The sequence below is a fragment of the Epinephelus lanceolatus genome, chromosome 3 (assembly GCF_041903045.1).
Source record: "Epinephelus lanceolatus isolate andai-2023 chromosome 3, ASM4190304v1, whole genome shotgun sequence".
Lineage (NCBI taxonomy): Eukaryota > Metazoa > Chordata > Actinopteri > Perciformes > Serranidae > Epinephelus > Epinephelus lanceolatus.
Window position 1 is genome coordinate 50,935,086 of NC_135736.1, and position 21,385 is coordinate 50,956,470.

Here is a 21,385-nt window from a genome sequence, read left to right on the forward strand (position 1 = left end):
AGCTAGTATCAGCATTGCTTCTGCCTGGAGCTCGCATAAACGGAGCCTGGGTTTGGTTGAAGGTGGCAGTGCTGTTTGGGCTGAGATCGCTGTCCAGCCTCCTGGAGGTGTCATTGTTGTGAGGGCTCGTCTTGGGGAGGTAGACTGTACAGCCTAACCCGGCGGGGGAGTGTGATAGCCTAACAAGGCTTCCTTCCCTGGGTCTACCTCCTCTGTGGTAGTATAGGTAAGGTAAAGGAGGTTGTTGGGTTGGTGTGGGGAGCAGTGAGACCTGGCATTATGTGAGTGTCTCTGGGACGCCAGAGATCACTGTCCAGCCTCCTGGAGGTGTCATGGGACCAACTAGATGAAACACCGGTGAAAGGAGGTTCCCACCCGATGACCCCAAAGACATGTTAGTTATCACTGCTCACTGGTCTGTATAGTTAAGCCTTGCCATAATAGCTTATCGTAGGGCTTAGAAGGTTATTCACTGAGTGCTGATCCTTTTTTTTTTTTTTTTTTTGAGTACAAACTTCTTGTGTTTATTTGAATTCATCAGACTCACCTGTGTAGTGATGATGATGATGATGATGATGATGATGTTTGATCAGACTCACCTGTGTAGTGATGATGATGATGATGATGATGATGTTTGATCAGACTCACCTGTGTAGTGATGATGATGATGATGATGATGATGATGTTTGATCAGACTCACCTGTGTAGTGATGATGATGATGATGATGTTTGATCAGACTCACCTGTGTAGTGATGATGATGATGTTTGATCATACTCACCTGTGTAGTGATGATGATGATGATGATGTTTAATCGACTCACCTGTGTAGTGATGATGATGATGATGATGTTTGATCAGACTCACCTGTGTAGTGATGATGATGATGTTTGATCAGACTCACCTGTGTAGTGATGATGATGATGATGATGTTTGATCAGACTCACCTGTGTAGTGATGATGATGATGATGTTTAATCAGACTCACCTGTGTAGTGATGATGATGATGATGATGATGTTTAATCAGACTCACCTGTGTAGTGATGATGATGATGATGATGATGATGTTTGATCATACTCACCTGTGTAGTGATGATGATGATGATGTTTAATCAGACTCACCTGTGTAGTGATGATGATGATGATGTTTAATCAGACTCACCTGTGTAGTGATGATGATGATGATGTTTAATCAGACTCACCTGTGTAGTGATGATGATGATGATGATGTTTAATCAGACTCACCTGTGTAGGAGGTACAGGAAACTGTGCCACGCCTCATCCAAAGTCCCGCCCACCTCACCTGCATCACCACATCAGAGTCGTCACGTCACACAGAGAAAAGCACAACAACAACAACAAACAAACAGTGTGGACGTGTTGTGAGTCTCTGCATCCTCAGTTTATTCTCATGTTGATAAAACTTGAGATCTTCTCCGAGATGTGACATCATCATCTCTGTGATCCAATCAGAGTGTGCCGTGGGGAGAGCAGACACAGATGATGATGATGGGTGTGTGGCGGGTGTGTGGGTAAAGGGAGTGACTGAGCTGTAAAGAATGAAGCTTAGTGGAGCCAACAGGAACGCGCCCTTCCTGCTCCGTCAAGACACATCTCATACAGACTACAGCACACGCTGACCCTTCACAATAAGAGCTTCAAAAACACAGACTCAAGCATGTGAATACAGCAAGTGACCTCATGAACAAACCTGCAGCTGCTGTTAAAGCTTCAGTGGGAATTTAAATGGATTTTAATGTGATGTGTCTGTTTCCTGTTTCAACGTCCCAAAATATATATCACTGTTTTTATAGTGCAGAAAGACACTGAGACACACACAGAGACACAGAGACACACACAGAGACACACTGAGACACACACTGAGACACACACAGAGACACAGAGACACACACAGAGACACACTGAGACACACACTGAGACACACTGAGACACACACTGAGACACACACAGAGACACAGAGACACACACAGAGACACAGAGACACACACAGAGACACACTGAGACACACACTGAGACACACACAGAGACACACTGAGACACACACTGAGACACACACAGAGACACAGAGACACACACAGAGACACACTGAGACACACACAGAGACACAGAGACACACACAGAGACACACTGAGACACACACAGAGACACACTGAGACACACACAGAGACACAGAGACACACACAGAGACACACTGAGACACACACAGATACACAGAGACACACACAGAGACACACTGAGACACACACAGAGACACAGAGACACACTGAGACACACACAGAGACACAGAGACACACACAGAGACACACAGAGACACACACAGAGACACACTGAGACACACACAGAGACACACTGAGACACACACAGAGACACAGAGACACACTGAGACACACACAGAGACACAGAGACACACTGAGACACACACAGAGACACAGAGACACACACAGAGACACACAGAGACACACACAGAGACACACTGAGACACACATAGAGACACAGAGACACACACAGAGACACACTGAGACACACACAGAGACACACACAGAGACACACAGACACACACAGAGACACACACAGAGACACACAGACACACAGACACACACAGAGACACAGAATCGGTGTCTGTGTCTTTGTGTGGACAGGTGGAGGGGACATGTCTCTCTGATCATGAGTCTGAGGACAGGGGGACATGGACACAGTCTCACAGTGGAAGTGTTGAAGAAGTAAAACCTGTTAATGACGTCATGTTGTTTTGTATCTATAATTCTAAAAAGTGACTCAACAGGAGGCTTTTATTGTGAAGGTACTGGCCGGAAGTCTCACCTGTGACTCCGTCATCTTGGCGGTGTGTCTCAGATCCCAGAACAGTCAAACTCAAACCTTCCTGGCATCGCAAACCTGCGGACTCTCCTGCAGACTCTCCAAAACTTTCCCGGACCGCACAGACCCTCCAGGCTCCAGACCCAGCAGCATGGCGGGCATCGCGAGTACCCTGCAGCACCTCCGGGACGTGGACCGGGGCATCGGCTCGTGGAGCCAGGCGGTGAAGTACCTGAACCAGGACTACGAGACTCTGCGGCAGCGCTGCTTCGACACCGGCCGCCTGTTTCAGGACGACACTTTCCCGGCGATGAGCTCCTCCCTGGGCTTCAAGGACCTGGGTCCGGGATCCTACAAGGTCCGGGGGGTGTCCTGGCAGAGACCCACGGTAAGTCCCACCGACACCAGGTCCTGCTCAGCTGACAGGAGACATAACACACACACACACACACACACACACACACACACTTCAATAAAAACTAACTTCTTTAATACTGACGTCACCTCATCAGTGAGCTGGGCTCTGATTGGCTGGTTCAGGAGGAGAAAGTCATTTAATCAGTAATCAATACTGTCTGTTATTGATCCTGTGGTGTCTGATGACTTTGATTGATCTGATCTGATTGATCAGCTTTTGTTTGTTTGTTTGGTTGTTTGTTTGTTTGTGAAGAAAGGAGGAATTACAAGTCAGGACTTTGTGAATGAAGTCTGGTTTAAGGTTTGTGTAACTTCCTGCAGCTGCAGCACCTTCTGGGCCTGTTCCACCTGACTGACCTCACACTGTGCGCTATAGATTATAGATCAGATTATAGATTATAGATCGATTATAGATTATAGATCAGATTATAGATTATAGATCGATTATAGATTATAGATCAGATTATAGATTGTAGATCGATTATAGATTATAGATCAGATTATAGATTATAGATCGATTATAGATTATAGATCAGATTATAGATTGTAGATCGATTATAGATTAGATTATAGATTATAGATCAGTTATAGATTATAGACTATAGATGAGATTATAGATTATAGATCGATTATAGATTATAGATCAGATTATAGATTATAGATCAGTTATAGATTATAGACTATAGATGAGATTATAGATTATAGATCGATTATAGATTATAGATCGATTATAGATTATAGATTAGATTATAGATTATAGATCAGTTATAGATTATAGATTATAGATGAGATTATAGATTATAGATCAGTTATAGATTATAGATGAGATTATAGATTATAGATCGATTATAGATTATAGATTATAGATCAGTTATAGATTGTGGGTGACATGTATACGGGGTTAAGTGTGATCAGAGTCAGTTCTCTGATGCCGACACCCAGCTGCAGGTTGACAATAGGAGCTGTGGTTAAACTGGGCCACTCCCACTGTAATGAGTGTTTGAGTGTTTGAGTGGAGCTGCTCCATAAAGACCTGAGGAGAAAAAATAAAAAGGTTTCTGATCAATGGAACAGAAGATTCTCCAACATATTCACTTCAGATCGATCAATAATGAATTTACTGAAAATATCAAAGTCCAAAGTCAAGTCCAACATACGAGACGAGAGCAGAGATCTGTGATCTGAGGCAACTCCATCAGCTGATGGAGGACATGTGACAGGATGGAGGAAGAAGAAATCTCCGCTGGTCGCTAGGCTAATCTATACAATGTAAAATGCCATAGGCTGGTGCTAATAATGTTAGCATGTTGTATTTGTGGGGAAAATGTGTCCAGATAAAGACAAGTATTTGTCTGTGAATCCTGTGAGTTATAGTGAAGCTGATTTGTGTTTGACACTGTCTCTATTAAGCCATATTTAATGTGTGTTTACTGTGTGTTTAATGTGTGTTTACTGTGTGTTTAATGTATTTAATGTGTGTTTAATGTGTCTAGTGTGTGTTTAATGTGTTTAATATGTGTTTAATATGTCTAGTGTGTGTGTAATGTGTGTTTAATGTGTTTAATGTGTGTTTAGTGTTTTTAATGTGTGTTTAGTGTGTGTTTAGTGTGTGTTTAATGTGTGTTTAATGTGTGTTTAATGTGTGTTTAGTGTGTGTTTAATGTGTTTGTGTGTTTAATGTGTGTTTAGTGTGTTTAATGTGTGTTGAATGTGTGTTTAGTGTGTGTTTAATGTGTTTGTGTGTTTAATGTGTGTTTAGTGTGTTTAATGTGTGTTTAATGTGTGTTTAGTGTGTTTAATGTGCGTTTAGTGTTTTTAATGTGTGTTGAATGTGTGTTGAATGTGTGTTTAGTGTGTTGAATGTGTGTTGAATGTGTGTTTAGTGTGTTGAATGTGTGTTGAATGTGTGTTCAGTGTGTTGAATGTGTGTTTAGTGTTTTTAATGTGTGTTGAATGTGTGTTTAGTGTGTGTTTAATGTGTTTGTGTGTTTAATGTGTGTTTAGTGTGTTTAATGTGTTTGTGTGTTTAATGTGTGTTTAGTGTGTTTGTGTGTTTAATGTGAGTTTTGAATCAACTAAACTTTACAGCATTTCACAGAAACCTCTGCTGCCTACTAGTGTTTTGGAGGTGTAACTGCAGAGTGACACAGACACACCACCGCATACAGCGTAGGCCACATGTGTGGGCTGCGGTGTAGAGTCTGCTGCACAAGTACAAATCCCACTTAACCGGTTGAATTAAGGGTTAACTTGAACCAAACCAGCTGGTGATTTTCGGGGCGTTGATGAGACGACGAGACAACAAGACGACTAACGAGATGTTACGTTTTACTAATTAAATTTTTTCCAGTTTGTGATGCGCACAGATGGCGTCAGAAACCCTGGTAAGATTTCAAGAAGGTATGAAAAAATAGATACTGTCTGAGCTGACATGTGACGTTGGTCTTTGTGATAGGCTTTTTGCTCCGCCCCTCCTCCACTGTGATTGGATAGCTGACTAAAAGGTGACAGTTTTACTCAAAGTTGAAGCGTCCTTAAAAAATGCAGTCTGTCATAACCATTATTATTAGAGTTTGTCCTGTCCTCTGACAGCCTCCACGAAGCCCACCAATCACAGCCCACCAGTCACTGCCAACCAATCACAGCCCACCTATCACTGCCCACCAGTCACAGCTGACCAATCACAGCCGACCAAACACAGCGTGAAGAAAAGACCGTTGTTTGAGGTCTTGTGCTTCAGACGTGACATGTTTCTATAATAAAAGTGTTGCTGACAGATTCCCGGTGTCAGTTCGCTCTGCAGTACGAGATTAAACTGGTTAGATTTCATACGAACCGGCTGAGGTGGCGTTAGTCATGATGACACCTTGTGGCAAATCAAACAGTGATGTTGTTGTTAAGCCGGCAGCTGAGTCTGGTCGGCGGCTGTGGTCGGATTCAGTGAATCAGTTTGTTCTAGTGTTGTCTCAATATCAAACCGGCTCAACAAGAACACAGCTGACTGAACTTCCTGTTGTTCCTGTTCTGCAGACAGCGTGTGAATGACATCATCACACCTGAAAGTTTGACCTGATGTTTGTTGTGTTTCCTGGGCAGGAGTTGACCAGTGACCCCGAGTTCATCGTCTCTGGAGCCAGCAGGACCGACATCTGCCAGGGAGCTCTGGGTGAGAACAAACAAACAAACAAACACAGAATTCTGTCTGATAGTTTTTACTGATGCCTCAGGAGTGGGGTTTATCTCCTGCTGTGCTGAGCTGGGTTTGTAAAATCTTTATTGATAAAGTGTCCGTCAGGTGTGTCCGTCAGGTGTATCCATCAGGTGTGTCCCTCAGGTGTATCTGTCAGGTGTATCCGTCAGGTGTGTCCCTCAGGTGTATCTGTCAGGTGTGTACGTCAGGTGTGTCCATCAGGTGTATCTGTCAGGTGTGTCCATCAGGTGTGTCCATCAGGTGTGTCCGTCAGGTGTGTACATCAGGTGTGTCCCTCAGGTGTATCTGTCAGGTGTGTCCGTCAGGTGTGTCTGTCAGGTGTGTCTCTCAGGTGTATCTGTCAGGTGTGTTCGTCAGGTGTGTCTGTCAGGTGTGTCTCTCAGGTGTATCTGTCAGGTGTATCTGTCAGGTGTGTCCGTCAGGTGTATCCATCAGGTGTGTCCCTCAGGTGTATCTGTCAGGTGTATCCGTCAGGTGTGTCCCTCAGGTGTATCTGTCAGGTGTGTACGTCAGGTGTGTCCATCAGGTGTATCTGTCAGGTGTGTCCATCAGGTGTGTCCATCAGGTGTGTCCGTCAGGTGTGTACATCAGGTGTGTCCCTCAGGTGTATCTGTCAGGTGTGTCCGTCAGGTGTGTCTGTCAGGTGTGTCTCTCAGGTGTATCTGTCAGGTGTGTTCGTCAGGTGTGTCTGTCAGGTGTGTCTCTCAGGTGTATCTGTCAGGTGTATCTGTCAGGTGTGTACGTCAGGTGTGTCCATCAGGTGTGTCCATCAGGTGTATCTGTCCGGTGTATCTGTCAGGTGTGTCCCTCAGGTGTGTACGTCAGGTGTGTACGTCAGGTGTGTACGTCAGGTGTGTCCATCAGGTGTATCTGTCCGGTGTATCTGTCAGGTGTGTCCCTCAGGTGTGTACGTCAGGTGTGTCCATCAGGTGTGTCCATCAGGTGTATCTGTCCGGTGTATCTGTCAGGTGTGTCTCTCAGGTGTATCTGTCAGGTGTGTACGTCAGGTGTGTACGTCAGGTGTATCCATCAGGTGTGTCCCTCAGGTGTATCTGTCAGGTGTATCCGTCAGGTGTGTCCCTCAGGTGTATCTGTCAGGTGTGTACGTCAGGTGTGTCCGTCAGGTGTATCCATCAGGTGTGTCCCTCAGGTGTATCTGTCAGGTGTGTACGTCAGGTGTGTCCATCAGGTGTATCTGTCAGGTGTGTCCATCAGGTGTGTCCATCAGGTGTGTCCGTCAGGTGTGTACATCAGGTGTGTCCCTCAGGTGTATCTGTCAGGTGTGTCCGTCAGGTGTGTCTGTCAGGTGTATCTGTCAGGTGTATCTGTCAGGTGTGTCCCTCAGGTGTATCTGTCAGGTGTGTCTGTCAGGTGTGTCCCTCAGGTGTATCTGTCAGGTGTGTCCGTCAGGTGTGTCCCTCAGGTGTATCTGTCAGGTGTGTCCGTCAGGTGTGTACATCAGGTGTGTCCCTCAGGTGTATCTGTCAGGTGTGTCCGTCAGGTGTGTCCCTCAGGTGTATCTGTCAGGTGTGTCCGTCAGGTGTGTCTCTCAGGTGTATCTGTCAGGTGTGTACGTCAGGTGTGTACATCAGGTGTGTCCATCAGGTGTGTCCATCAGGTGTATCTGTCCGGTGTATCTGTCAGGTGTGTCCCTCAGGTGTATCTGTCAGGTGTGTACATCAGGTGTATCCATCAGGTGTGTCCCTCAAGTGTATCTGTCAGGTGTATCCGTCAGGTGTGTCCCTCAGGTGTATCTGTCAGGTGTGTCCATCAGGTGTATCTGTCAGGTGTGTCCATCAGGTGTGTCCATCAGGTGTGTCCGTCAGGTGTGTACATCAGGTGTGTCCCTCAGGTGTATCTGTCAGGTGTGTCCGTCAGGTGTGTCTGTCAGGTGTGTCTCTCAGGTGTGTCCATCAGGTGTATCTGTCCGGTGTATCTGTCAGGTGTGTCCCTCAGGTGTGTACGTCAGGTGTGTACGTCAGGTGTGTCCATCAGGTGTGTCCATCAGGTGTATCTGTCCGGTGTATCTGTCAGGTGTGTCTCTCAGGTGTATCTGTCAGGTGTGTACGTCAGGTGTGTACGTCAGGTGTATCCATCAGGTGTGTCCCTCAGGTGTATCTGTCAGGTGTATCCGTCAGGTGTGTCCCTCAGGTGTATCTGTCAGGTGTGTACGTCAGGTGTGTCCGTCAGGTGTATCCATCAGGTGTGTCCCTCAGGTGTATCTGTCAGGTGTGTACGTCAGGTGTGTCCATCAGGTGTATCTGTCAGGTGTGTCCATCAGGTGTGTCCATCAGGTGTGTCCGTCAGGTGTGTACATCAGGTGTGTCCCTCAGGTGTATCTGTCAGGTGTGTCCGTCAGGTGTGTCTGTCAGGTGTATCTGTCAGGTGTATCTGTCAGGTGTGTCCCTCAGGTGTATCTGTCAGGTGTGTCTGTCAGGTGTGTCCCTCAGGTGTATCTGTCAGGTGTGTCCATCAGGTGTGTCCATCAGGTGTGTCCGTCAGGTGTGTACATCAGGTGTGTCCCTCAGGTGTATCTGTCAGGTGTGTCCGTCAGGTGTGTCTGTCAGGTGTATCTGTCAGGTGTATCTGTCAGGTGTGTCCCTCAGGTGTATCTGTCAGGTGTGTCTGTCAGGTGTGTCCCTCAGGTGTATCTGTCAGGTGTGTCCGTCAGGTGTGTCCCTCAGGTGTATCTGTCAGGTGTGTCCGTCAGGTGTGTACATCAGGTGTGTCCCTCAGGTGTATCTGTCAGGTGTGTCCGTCAGGTGTGTCCCTCAGGTGTATCTGTCAGGTGTGTCCGTCAGGTGTGTCTCTCAGGTGTATCTGTCAGGTGTGTACGTCAGGTGTGTACATCAGGTGTGTCCATCAGGTGTGTCCATCAGGTGTATCTGTCCGGTGTATCTGTCAGGTGTGTCCCTCAGGTGTATCTGTCAGGTGTGTACATCAGGTGTATCCATCAGGTGTGTCCCTCAAGTGTATCTGTCAGGTGTATCCGTCAGGTGTGTCCCTCAGGTGTATCTGTCAGGTGTGTCCATCAGGTGTATCTGTCAGGTGTGTCCATCAGGTGTGTCCGTCAGGTGTGTACATCAGGTGTGTCCCTCAGGTGTATCTGTCAGGTGTGTCCGTCAGGTGTGTCTGTCAGGTGTGTCTCTCAGGTGTGTCCATCAGGTGTATCTGTCCGGTGTATCTGTCAGGTGTGTCCCTCAGGTGTGTACGTCAGGTGTGTACGTCAGGTGTGTCCATCAGGTGTGTCCATCAGGTGTATCTGTCCGGTGTATCTGTCAGGTGTGTCTCTCAGGTGTATCTGTCAGGTGTGTACGTCAGGTGTGTACGTCAGGTGTATCCATCAGGTGTGTCCCTCAGGTGTATCTGTCAGGTGTATCCGTCAGGTGTGTCCCTCAGGTGTATCTGTCAGGTGTGTACGTCAGGTGTGTCCGTCAGGTGTATCCATCAGGTGTGTCCCTCAGGTGTATCTGTCAGGTGTGTACGTCAGGTGTGTCCATCAGGTGTATCTGTCAGGTGTGTCCATCAGGTGTGTCCATCAGGTGTGTCCGTCAGGTGTGTACATCAGGTGTGTCCCTCAGGTGTATCTGTCAGGTGTGTCCGTCAGGTGTGTCTGTCAGGTGTATCTGTCAGGTGTATCTGTCAGGTGTGTCCCTCAGGTGTATCTGTCAGGTGTGTCTGTCAGGTGTGTCCCTCAGGTGTATCTGTCAGGTGTGTCCGTCAGGTGTGTCCCTCAGGTGTATCTGTCAGGTGTGTCCGTCAGGTGTGTACATCAGGTGTGTCCCTCAGGTGTATCTGTCAGGTGTGTCCGTCAGGTGTGTCCCTCAGGTGTATCTGTCAGGTGTGTCCGTCAGGTGTGTCTCTCAGGTGTATCTGTCAGGTGTGTACGTCAGGTGTGTACATCAGGTGTGTCCATCAGGTGTGTCCATCAGGTGTATCTGTCCGGTGTATCTGTCAGGTGTGTCCCTCAGGTGTATCTGTCAGGTGTGTACATCAGGTGTATCCATCAGGTGTGTCCCTCAAGTGTATCTGTCAGGTGTATCCGTCAGGTGTGTCCCTCAGGTGTATCTGTCAGGTGTGTCCATCAGGTGTATCTGTCAGGTGTGTCCATCAGGTGTGTCCATCAGGTGTGTCCGTCAGGTGTGTACATCAGGTGTGTCCCTCAGGTGTATCTGTCAGGTGTGTCCGTCAGGTGTGTCTGTCAGGTGTGTCTCTCAGGTGTGTCCATCAGGTGTATCTGTCCGGTGTATCTGTCAGGTGTGTCCCTCAGGTGTGTACGTCAGGTGTGTACGTCAGGTGTGTCCATCAGGTGTGTCCATCAGGTGTATCTGTCCGGTGTATCTGTCAGGTGTGTCTCTCAGGTGTATCTGTCAGGTGTGTACGTCAGGTGTGTACGTCAGGTGTGTCCATCAGGTGTGTCCATCAGGTGTATCTGTCAGGTGTATCCGTCAGGTGTGTCCCTCAGGTGTGTATGTCAGGTGTGTCCGTCAGGTGTGTATGTCAGGTGTGTCCGTCAGGTGTGTATGTCAGGTGTCTGCTCAGCAGTAAAGAACTGTATAAAGTAGAACATGATGAATTCAGGTCCCTCAGTCCCTCAGAGTCGTCCTTCAGCAGAGTGAATGTCCTCGGTGCGTTCAGGAGCACTGTGTAACTAAAAAGCAGTTTATTTATCCTGCAGCTGGTCAGACTGGAAGAACTGGTCCCAGTAACTGACACTCTCAGCTCCACCTCAAATAACTTTATTAGTCGTCTGCACACAAACGGAATGGAAAGAGACGTCGCTGACTGATGGACAGTTCTTCAGTCTTACATTAACAGGAAATGAAATTATACTTGAAATTATTTTTTAACCTGAAAAACCAGTCAGCAGGAAGGTTTTCAGCCCTGAGTAGTGTCTGCAGGTGTGTCTGCCTGCAGGCCACAGCTCCTTCTGCTCTAAAATCAGCCTGAGCCAAGACAACAACACATCAACCACCAGAACTACACCTCACCTGACGGATCTGAGATCTGTGATCTGATCTGTGATCTGTGATCTGTGATCTGATCTCTGATCTGTGATCTGTGATCTGATCTGATCTGTGATCTGATCTGAGATCACTAAAAACTCACTTCACTTTGACTGATTGAATATGAAAGACAGCTACTCCAGCTCTCCTTAAAGCTCCCCAGTTTACTGTCTTTATACTAAGCTACAGCAGTTTCCCCAGTTTTACAGTTTTTCCTGTTTACAGTTCTTATGCTAAGCTACATTAGCTGTTTCTGTGTGTTTGCAGTCTTTATGCTAAATTACGTTACCTGTTTACCTGTGTTTTCAGCCTTAATGCTAAGCTAACGGTTTCCCTGTGCTTCCAGTCTTAATGCTAAGCTAGCTGTTTCCCTGTGCTTCCAGCCTTAATGCTAAGCTAGCTGTTTCCCTGTGTTTCCAGCCTTAATGCTAAACTAATGGTTTCCCTGTGCTTCCAGTCTTAATGCTAAGCTAACTGTTTCCCTGTGCTTCCGGTCTTAATGCTAAGCTAACTGTTTCCCTGTGCTTCCAGTCTTAATGCTAAGCTAACGGTTTCCCTGTGCTTCCAGTCTTAATGCTAAGCTAGCTGTTTCCCTGTGTTTCCAGTTGTTATGCTAAGCTAAGCTAGCTGTATTCTTTCTTTCTTTTTATTAGGATCCCCATTAGCACCAGCAACAGCATCGGCTATTCTTCCTGGGGTCCAACATACATACAACATACACATAAACATTCTCACTTACACATAACAAACAAATATCAAACATACATTTACACATAACATAACAAAACAAAACAACGACAGCTCCCTTAGTAATAAACTAACCACATAGGAAAATATATTGCTCATCATTTAATGGACATCACAGATTTACAAAATCCCTTAACTCATTTTCCACATTCAGATTTCATTCCGTACTTTACTATCTTAAATAATGTAATATTAATACACCAAAAAAAAGAACATCAGTCCTTATCCTTGTATTTTGACCACATTTGACACACATTAATTCTAAAAAGGATAGACACTGACTACAGTTCCATTCAAACTAAAATTATTCCAATATAACAGTATGAAATATTTTAAATCATAATTCATTAAATACTAATAGATGCTGTTTAAACTGCATTTTGAACCTTCCATGAGCAATATTAAGAACACGACAGAGCACAACGTGCAGCTTTATTTTGAGCTACTTGTAATTTTTTCAAGTCCTTACCTGAAATACTTGACCAAACTACAAAACAATAATCGAGTTGCGACAAAACCACAGCATTCAAAACCTGCCTCCTAACATCTGGAGACAAAAATTTAGACATTCTTTTTACGACTGACACGTCTCTTCCCATTTTGCTAACAACAGTATCAATTTGTTTGGACCACGACAAATTATAATCCAAGGTTACACCCAGCACTTTTGTCTCATATACATGTTCACCTGAAATATTGTTTACATTTAATGTCAATGTCAATTCAGGTTTGAACTGATACTTTGAGCAAAATAATATAGACTTTGTTTTTTTCACATTAAGAATTAATTTATTGCTCATTATCCACTCAGCCACTAACTTTAATTACTCTTGTAAAATGTTGTTCAGTTCACCCATTAGACAGGATGTGCAGACTGTATGAACGTGTGAAGCTCAGAGTTAACAGGTGAGAACCACCTTCAGGTTCCTGTTCTCTCTGAGCGAGGCAGCAGCCGTTACCATGGAGATGTATCCAGGTGAAAACACACTGATCTCACGTGTGTGTGTGCGTGCGTGTGTGAGAGAGTTGTCAGCAAACACACAGGTGGGCGGCAGCTGAGTCACAACAGTGAAATAGTTACTACGGAAACTATTTCACTGTTGTGACTCAGCTGCCGCCCACCTGTGTGTTTGCTGACAACTCTCTCACACAGCTAGCTTAGCTTAGCATAACAACTGGAAACACAGGGAAACAGCTAGTTTAGCATTAAGACTGGAAGCACAGGGAAACACCTGAGAGAGTCCAGCCAGTCAGGTTTCAGGTTACCTGATGATGCGTTTAAGGACACTGCGACATCTGACAGCCATGTTGTGATTACTGCTGGGCTCCAGTTACTGGCTAAGCTCGCCCTCTCCCTGTGTGTCATACAGGTGACTGCTGGCTGCTCGCTGCCATCGCCTCCCTGACACTGAACGAGGAGGTTCTGGCTCGAGTCGTCCCACACGGACAGAGCTTCAGGGACGGAGAGTATGCGGGCATCTTCCACTTCCAGGTCCACAGACAGTCTGCCACTAACACCTGGAAACACCTAAAGACACCAAACCCACCTCTGTCCATCTGTCTGTCTGTCTGTAGTTCTGGCAGTTCGGGGAGTGGGTGGATGTGGTGATCGATGACCGTCTGCCGGCCAGAGACGGAGAGCTGTTGTTTGTCCACTCGGCGGAAGGGAGGGAGTTCTGGAGTGCCCTGCTGGAGAAGGCCTACGCCAAGTAAGAGCTGAGTGTGAGACTGAGTCAGAGCGTCCAGACGCTGATTAAATGTCACAGGTCAAAACGTGCGTTAAAACCTGATGAACCAAAGCTGCCGCCAACCGCTCTCACTCTGCAGTCAGTGAAAACTGGCGCTTGGTCAAGGACTTTTGGCATCAGACACTGACGAAAAAGGTTGTGCTTTCTCCTCGTTGGGGGTATTGTACTGACATAGTGCTTTTATTTTGAAAGAGACTGTATGCAAACTGTACATTTCCTGTGAAAACAGAAGTGTATTTTGAAAACAGACAATGCATGTAACAGGCTGAAGTTGACACGGCGTCCCAGAACGTCAACAACCAACACACCCAGGGTACCTTGGACGTCATATGTGGACGTGCAAAGTCCATGACCAAACGTAGACATGTGTCGAGCTCACAGTGAGGATGATGTTGGACGCTATCCGTCATCCAAATGTAGATCAAACCGTAAAATAATTTTCGGACAACCAGAACAAGAAAAAGTAAATTTCTGTATTTCCCATCACCGCTGTGGACGAGATGACGAGAGTTATTTAATGGAGAAAAGCAGCAGGTGGTGCTAATTCTTCAGTCAGATGATCTCATTTAAAGAGCAACAGTCTCTTTTAATGACATCATCCAGAGACATCATTCAGTTTGAATAGTCAGTGTCACTATCTGTGATGTCAGAGGTCCAAGCCACAGACTGTCAATCAATCAATCAATCAATCAATTTTATTTATAAAGCCCAATATCACAAATCACAATTTGCCTCACAGGGCTTTACAGCATACGACATCCCTCTGTCCTTATGACCCTCACAGCTGATCAGGAAAAACTCCCCCAAAAAACCCTTTAACAGGGAAAAAAAACGGTAGAAACCTCAGGAAGAGCAACTGAGGAGGGATCCCTCTTCCAGGACGGACAGACGTGCAATAGATGTCGTACAGAACAGATCAGCATAATAAATTAACAGTAATCCGTATGACACAATGAGACAGAGAGAGAGAGAGAGAGAGAGAGAGAGAGAGACAGAGAGAGAGAGATGCAGGTAATGACAGTAGCTTACAACAACATTATTGAAAGTAATAATATTATAGTTATAGTTCTGGCTACTGTGGTACAATATGTTGAAAGTATGTATTAATATCTGACAGTATACATGTGTGACAATAGTCATATGTGTATAATAACAGTAGAAGTATGACTAATGACTAATGATGGCAGCAGCAGCAGGAGGCATCTGGCAGGACCACGGCAGCAGCACAACCACACACGTCACACTGTCCAGGCACCGCTGTGATATGAGTTAATCTGAGAGACAGTGGAGCACAAAGGCTCCGGAGAAGAAGCCGAGTTAGTGACATCCAGAATGGCCGAGTTAGCAAGATGCAGTAATAGAATACGAGAGAGAGAGAGAGAGAGAGAGAGAGAGAGAGAGAGAGAGAGAGAGAGAGAGAGAGAGGGAGAGAGAGAAGGTGCCCGGTGTATTATAGGGGGGTCCTCCGGCAGACTAGGCCTAAGTCAGCCTAACTAGGGGCTGGTACAGGGCAAGCCTGAGCCAGCCCTAACTATAAGCTTTATCAAAGAGGAAAGTCTTAAGTCTAGTCTTAAATGTGGAGACGGTGTCTGCCTCCCGGACCGTAACAGGAAGATGATTCCACAGGAGAGGAGCCTGATAGCTGAAGGCTCTGGCTCCTGATCTACTTTTGGAGACTTTAGGGACCACGAGTAACCCTGCGTTCTCAGAGCGCAGTGTTCTGGTGGGATAATATGGCACTATGAGCTCTCTAAGATATGATGGAGCTTGACCATTTAGAGCTTTATAAGTTAACAGTAGGATTTTAAATTCAATTCTGGATTTTACAGGGAGCCAGTGCAGAGAAGCTAAAACAGGAGAAATATGATCTCGTTTCTTAGTTCCTGTTAGTACACGTGCTGCTGCATTCTGAATTAGCTGGAGAGTGTTTAAGGACTTACTAGAGCTACCTGATAATAGAGAGTTACAGTAATCCAGCCTTGAGGTAACAAAAGCGTGGACCAATTTTTCTGCATCTTTTCGGGTCAGGATAGGCCTAATTTTCGCAATATTACGCAGATGAAAAAATGCAGTCCGTGAGGTTTGCTTTAAATGAGAATTAAAAGACAAATCTTGATCAAATATTACTCCGAGGTTTCTTACGGTAGTGCTAGAGGCCAGAGCAATGCCATCTAGAGAAACTATGTCATCAGATAAAGAGTCTCTGAGTTGTTTGGGGCCAAGAACAATAACTTCAGTTTTGTCTGAATTTAACATCAGGAAATTGGTGCTCATCCAATTTTTTATGTCTTTAAGGCAGTTATGGAGTTTAGTTAATTGATTACTTTCTTCTGGCTTCATCGATAAATACAACTGTGTATCATCCGCATAACAATGGAAATTTATAGAGTGATTTCTAATGATGTTACCTAAAGGAAGCATATATAGAGTAAATAGGATTGGTCCGAGCACAGAACCTTGCGGAACTCCAAAACAAACTTTGGTACGTAAGGATGATTCATTACGAACGTCAGCAAACTGAAAACGATCAGATAAATAAGATTTAAACCAGCTTAGTGCTGAACCTTTTAGGCCAATTAAGTGATCCAGTCTCTGCAGTAGAATTTGATGGTCAATTGTGTCAAACGCCGCACTAAGATCTAATAAAACAAGAACAGAGACGAGTCCTTTGTCTGAAGCAATCAGAAGGTCATTTGTAATTTTAACTAGAGCTGTCTCAGTGCTATGATGCACTCTAAATCCTGACTGAAATTCCTCAAATAAATTATTATCATGGAGAAAATCACACAGCTGGTCTGCGACTACTTTCTCAAGGATCTTTGACATAAAGGGAAGATTAGATATTGGTCTATAGTTGGCTAACACCTCTGGATCCAGGGTGGGCTTTTTTAGTAGAGGTTTAATTACAGCTACCTTAAAAGACTGTGGTACATAGCCTGTTAATAAGGATATATTGATCATATCTAATATATGAGTGTTAACTAAAGGAAAGACCTCCTTAAGTAGCCTAGTTGGGATGGGGTCTAAGAGACACGTTGATGATTTAGATGAAGAAATCACTGCTGTCAATTCTTGAAGAGAAATTGGGGAGAAGCAATCTAAATATATATTAGGTCTTACAGCTGTGTTTGAGGTTAGATAGGTACTATCTGAGGACAGGAGGTCATGAATTTTGCCTCTAATAGTTAGAATTTTGTCATTAAAAAAGCTCATAAAATCATTACTGCTAAGGGCTAAAGGAATACAAGGCTCAATAGAGATTTGACTCTCAGTCAGCCTGGCTACAGTGCTGAAAAGAAACCTGGGGTTGTTCTTGTTTTCTTCTATTAATGCTGAGTAATAATTTGCTCTGGCATTGTGGAGGCCCCTCTTATACGTTTTGAGACTGTCTGTCCAGATTAAACGAGATTCTTCCAGTTTGGTTAATCGCCAATTCCTTTCAAATTTTCGCGATATTTGTTTTAACTTACGGGTTTGAGAGTTATACCAAGGAGCAAACTTTCTTTGCTTTTTTAACTTCTTTTTAAGAGGAGCTACAGAGTCAAGTGTTGTTCGCAGCGATCCTACGGCGCTATCGACAAAATGATCAAAGTCGGTACAGGAAACCTCTGTTACTGAGGGACTTGGTATTGAATTTAACGACGGAGTAATCTTTTCCTTAAATTTTGCGATAGCACTATCTGATAAACATCTAGTATAGTAACTGTTGCTGAGTGGCGTGTAATCGAGTAAAAAGAAATCAAAAGTAATCAGATAATGATCCGATAGCGAGGGATTCTGTGGAAAGACTGTTAGGACAGGTTATCAATTTCAATTCCATACGTCAGAACTAGATCGAGGGTATGGTTAAAACAATGAGTGGGTTCATGTACACCCTGACTGAAGCCAATGGAGTCTAATAATGAGATAAACGCGGTAGCCAGGGAGTCATTATCAACGTCGACATGAATGTTAAAATCGCCTACAATAATAACTTTATCTGATTTAAGAACTAAACTGGATAAAAACTCTGAGAATTCAGATACAAATTCAGAATACGGGCCAGGAGCACGGTACACTATAACAAATAAAAGTGGCTGCGAGGTTTTCCAGGTCGGATGTAAAAGACTAAGAACGAGGCTTTCAAATGAATTATAATCTAGTTTAGGTTTAGGTTTAGATCAGTGCCTCGCAAACTCAAGGATGCCTCCTCGTTAGGACGGGTCCTCCCAAGTCAGGTCCTACACAGACTAGGCAGGACTCCTTCCTTACATTCGGTGAACACATGGTGGAACAGGTTAGGGAGTGGCCAGGTCATTGAAGAGGCCCCGTCCACTGAGGACACACACATGCATCCTTGAAAATTCTCTGAAAGAAGGACTCAGTCCTTAGTAGAAATCAAAGGAGCCTTAAAGTTGGAACAGTCCTTTGATTTGATGGTGTAGCCTCCTTGAAATTCATCCATTTAAGGATCCTTCCTCGACTCTGACAAACACCAGCTGTCTGCGCAGTATCGATCCCCGCCGGTATCAAGCTCCCGCCCATTTATGCCTCCAACCAATCGCAAGCAGTGAGAGATGATGTAGAGAGATGACAGTGAACTGTTACACTTAATCACAGTTACCTTTTGATAATACTCCGAACTGCAGCTGCTTCAGTCACAACCAGCAGTGGAACGCTGAAAGGAAACAAGGTGGATACCCCAAGTTGTACCCCTGTGGTTACCAGATGGATAAAAAGTGGACTATGCAGGGCCAAAATAATAATTCTAATTATTGACTGTTTTTAGGGATAAAACTTTTATTGCATTCATTCACTCATTTTCTATAACTGTTTATCCTTTTAGGGGTCACAGGGGGGTGGAGCCTTTCCCAGCTGACACTGGGTGAGAGGCAGGGTTCACCCTGGACAGGTCACCAGACTATCACAGGGCTGACACATAGAGACAAACAACCATTCACACTCACATTCACACCTACAGACAATTTAGAGTCACCAATTAACCTGCATGTCTTTGGACTGTGGGAGGAAGCTGGAGCACCTGGAGGAAACCCACGCTGACACGGGGAGAACATGTCAGAGCACCTGGAGGAAACCCACGCTGACACAGGGAGAACATGTCAGAGCACCTGGAGGAAACCCACGCTGACACAGGGAGAACATGTCAGAGCACCTGGAGGAAACCCACACTGACACGGAGAACATGTCAGAGCACCTGGAGGAAACCCACGCTGACACAGGGAGAACATGTCGGAGCACCTGTAGGAAACCCACGCTGACACAGGGAGAACATGTCAGAGCACCTGTAGGAAACCCACGCTGACACAGGGAGAACATGTCAGAGCACCTGGAGGAAACCCACGCTGACACGGGGAGAACATGTCAGAGCGCCTGGAGGAAACCCACACTGACACAGGGAGAACATGTGGGAGCACCTGTAGGAAACCCACGCTGACACAGGGAGAACATGTCAGAGCACCTGGAGGAAACCCACGCTGACACAGGGAGAACATGTCAGAGCACCTGTAGGAAACCCACGCTGACACGGGGAGAACATGTTGGAGCACCTGTAGGAAACCCACGCTGACACAGGGAGAACATGTCAGAGCACCTGGAGGAAACCCACGCTGACACGGGGAGAACATGTCAGAGCACCTGGAGGAAACCCACGCTGACACAGGGAGAACATGTCAGAGCACCTGGAGGAAACCCACGCTGACACAGGGAGAACATGTCAGAGCACCTGGAGGAAACCCACGCTGACACGGGGAGAACATGTCAGAGCACCTGGAGGAAACCCACGCTGACACAGGGAGAACATGTCAGAGCACCTGGAGGAAACCCACGCTGACACGGGGAGAACATGTCAGAGCACCTGGAGGAAACCCACGCTGACACGGGGAGAACATGTCAGAGCACCTGGAGGAAACCCACGCTGACACAGGGAGAACATGTCAGAGCACCTGGAGGAAACCCACGCTGACACGGGGAGAACATGTCGGAGCACCTGGAGGAAACCCACACTGACACAGGAAGAACATGTCAGAGCACCTGGAGGAAACCCACACTGACACAGGGAGAACATGTCAGAGCACCTGGAGGAAACCCACGCTGACACGGGGAGAACATGTCAGAGCACCTGGAGGAGGACGAGAAGAGGCGGGACGGGACGATGGTCAGCAGCAGAAGAAACATGAGCGCTGCTTGCTGTATGGAATGTGGTATGAAGGTCGTAGTGAAGGTCGTACTGAGGTTGTGACCATGGGTGCAGATCCCGGGGGGGATGGGGGGGACATGTCCCCCCCAAATTCTGAAAAACACAAATTGCCCCCCCCCCCCCAATTCTAAATAGCTTAAATGATTGAAATTGAACAAATGTATACAGTAGTCCCATATACTGGGAGAAAGGGAAGATGATGAGGAGAAATGGGAATCCGTGAGAGGTGAGAGATGAAAACGTGAGTGGACATAACATGCCTGAGACCCTGAAACTAGAAGTAGCATTAAGTAACAGCGAAGCAGTGAAAAGGAGGGTGATGGCTGGTTCCATGTACTACTGGCTGTTTAAGAGAAATAAACAGTAAAGGTAAGCATATGATTCTCTTTGTAGTGCTTTTTGAATGACTTGGTGATGGTGATGAGCCTCTGTGACATTGTGAAATATGCTGGCAATCTCAAGCGCTCTGTGGGCATGATTTGCACGCGTGCAATTAAAAAAAATCACAACTGATTGTCCCCCCCCCCAAACTTGTCATCAGATCTGCACCCATGGTTGTGACCTTTATAAGAGCAGTCTGATAAGACGGTGCAGGAAGGTGTGACCTGAAACGGGAAGGTCTTTGGAGACACGGCCAGCAAGCCGGAGGAGACGGGGATCCACCATATGTTAAAAGTTGAGATGGGGATTCAGTGAGCTAACATTAGCAGTGTTATTCAACAACAGACGGTGACTGATGAACAACTGATTTTGGTTTTGTCGTCTGCAGTCACAACACTCTGAAGGTCCCACAGCCTGCAGGGAAAACGCGCTGCTGTTAGTTTAGGGAGCGCTTGATTTGTTGTGGGGCAGAGTTTTCTGTTTTAAACATCAAGATGACGTCATGTTCATTTAACTGTGGGAGGCCAAATTCATGATTGATATCAGATTAATTGTGTAGCCTCAGGATGACATGGAACAAAAACTGACCCGGACCAGGGATGTCGGGACGACACGGTCAGTGTCTGAAACAATCCAGGAGAACCAGCCCAGGACCAACAGGACCCCAAAGTCCTCTACTCTGTCCTCTCACTGTCCCAGTGTCCCCTCCAAGTATGACCTATGACCAGCTGTGCTCAGTGCAGTCGTACAGGTGATAATATGCAATGTGTCAGGTGTGTTCAGGTCTTTGTTCCTACACGTCGCTGCATTCTTCACATTTGTATATCCAGCAGGGAGAGTCAG

The 21,385-nt window shown here is 45.8% G+C and overlaps 1 protein-coding gene across 1 annotated transcript in view; it reads left to right on the forward strand.

Moving 5' to 3' along the window:
• The first annotated feature begins 2,847 nt into the window (after positions 1 to 2,847).
• Positions 2,848 to 21,385, forward strand: part of LOC117255565 (calpain-2 catalytic subunit-like) — a 34,350-nt gene continuing 15,812 nt past the window's right edge. Inside the window, exons 1-4 of the mRNA XM_078166570.1 lie at positions 2,848 to 3,224; positions 6,350 to 6,419; positions 13,588 to 13,709; positions 13,793 to 13,926. Of these exons, the coding sequence (XP_078022696.1) occupies positions 2,988 to 3,224; positions 6,350 to 6,419; positions 13,588 to 13,709; positions 13,793 to 13,926 (563 nt within the window). The 5' untranslated portion in view covers positions 2,848 to 2,987. The remainder of the gene's footprint in view (positions 3,225 to 6,349; positions 6,420 to 13,587; positions 13,710 to 13,792; positions 13,927 to 21,385) is intronic.